The 1,608-nt window shown below is 42.3% G+C and overlaps 1 protein-coding gene across 1 annotated transcript in view; it reads right to left on the reverse strand.

Moving 5' to 3' along the window:
• Positions 1-1,608, reverse strand: part of rnf217 (ring finger protein 217) — a 20,559-nt gene that overhangs the window by 12,993 nt on the left and 5,958 nt on the right. The window contains exon 2 of the mRNA XM_008303501.1: positions 1,007-1,228. Coding sequence (XP_008301723.1) covers positions 1,007-1,228 — 222 coding nt within the window. The remainder of the gene's footprint in view (positions 1-1,006; positions 1,229-1,608) is intronic.

Consider the following 1,608-nt stretch of genomic DNA (forward strand, 5'->3'; position numbering starts at 1 on the left):
CACAAATACACGCAAACACACGAGAAAAAGACTCAAAATCACCACAAAAAGACGCAAGGACAGCTAAATATGAGGCAAAAAGATGCAAAATCTGCACAAAATGAGGGAAAATTAGCATAATATGAAAGATCCCTACAAAGAGTCCAAACCAGCACAAAAAGGTGCAAAAAAAACATAAAATGAGGCAAAAAGCTGCAAAATCAGCACAAACACACCAGAAAAAGACTCAAAATCACCACAGAAAGTTGAGCTATCGTAAGATTTTATAGTTCTGTTTTTAGAAATCATAGGAATCTGTGCAGCTGCTCTGCTCTCAGTCTGTTCTTAACATCGCAGCAGAACATAACCAGGTCACCATGATGTCATAATCTGCAGATACTAGCATTTCTGTCGGCTAACAGGGCTGCAGGTGGAGAAAAAGATGCAAAATCTCCACAAAGAGACGCAAATTTCCCCCAAAAAGACGTAAAATCACCTCAAACAAAGTCAAAATCAGCATGAAAAGTTGTGAAAATGGGACAAAATCACCACAAAACACCAGAAAAGCTGCAAAAATCACAACAGAAACCTGTTAAATCATCACAGAATCACACCAACGAGTTCAAACAGTTGGCAGCACAAAGCTATTTCCAGAAATCATCTGTGCAGCTGCTCTGCTCCCCGTCTGTTCTTATCGTTTCTCTAAAAATTAATCAGGTTCAAATGATGTAACGAGCTGCAAACACTGACTTAATTACACTGATGTAGGATTTATGAAGGCTGACGAGGCTGCAGGAGGAGAAAAGACGCAAAAATCACCAAAATAAGACGTAAAATAATCCCAAAAACACGCAGCGGCGACGCAGAGAGGCTCAAAACTAACATGAAGACATGAATCCTGTTTGACTTTCTGAGCAAAAGCACCGTTTACATTCATACTGATCCCGTTTCTACCTGTGTTTCCACTTCTAGGACGTGTTCTTCTGCTCAGGTTTATATTTGTAGTTCATATTTCCTACTTTCTCACCTTGTACTTGTGCTCGGAGCGGTTCTGGCCGTGGCTCTTCAGGGACGTGAACTCGCTGCACTGGGGGCAGGGTTTGGTGCTGGAGTCCAGCTGGCTGAGCTCCAGGAAGTAGCGGTACTTGGCCAGCTCCTCGGCGGCCAGGTGGGAAACCACCACGCCTTCGTCCAGGCTGCCGCTGCACTCCGGGATCGGACAGCTGATCAGCGCTTTGGCCACTCGCACCTGCAGACACGTCACACAGGTGTTCAGGTGAAGCTGACGGCATTCATACGCTGCAGATACCAGATTTATATGTTGATTTAGGATTTATTTAAGGGCAATAAAGCTGCAGGGAGAAAATAAAAAAGATGTAAAATCATCACGAAAAGACACAAAATCAACATAAAAAATGATCAAAAACAACCAGAGAGAGATGAGCTGCATCTACCAGATGTATGTAGTGAAACAACACAACATGTGTGTCACGTAATACACTCTGTATAGATTTATTCACATGTTGGACTTCATTTGTTGAACCCTTGTTCTGGCGTTCTTGTAACCAAGATGGGCTTTAAGTGTATTATAGGAAGTATATTCAGAGAAACTGGACATTTAAACATGAT

This window comes from Stegastes partitus, unplaced genomic scaffold, assembly GCF_000690725.1.
Source record: "Stegastes partitus isolate 25-593 unplaced genomic scaffold, Stegastes_partitus-1.0.2 Scaffold2020, whole genome shotgun sequence".
Classification (NCBI taxonomy): Eukaryota; Metazoa; Chordata; class Actinopteri; family Pomacentridae; genus Stegastes; species Stegastes partitus.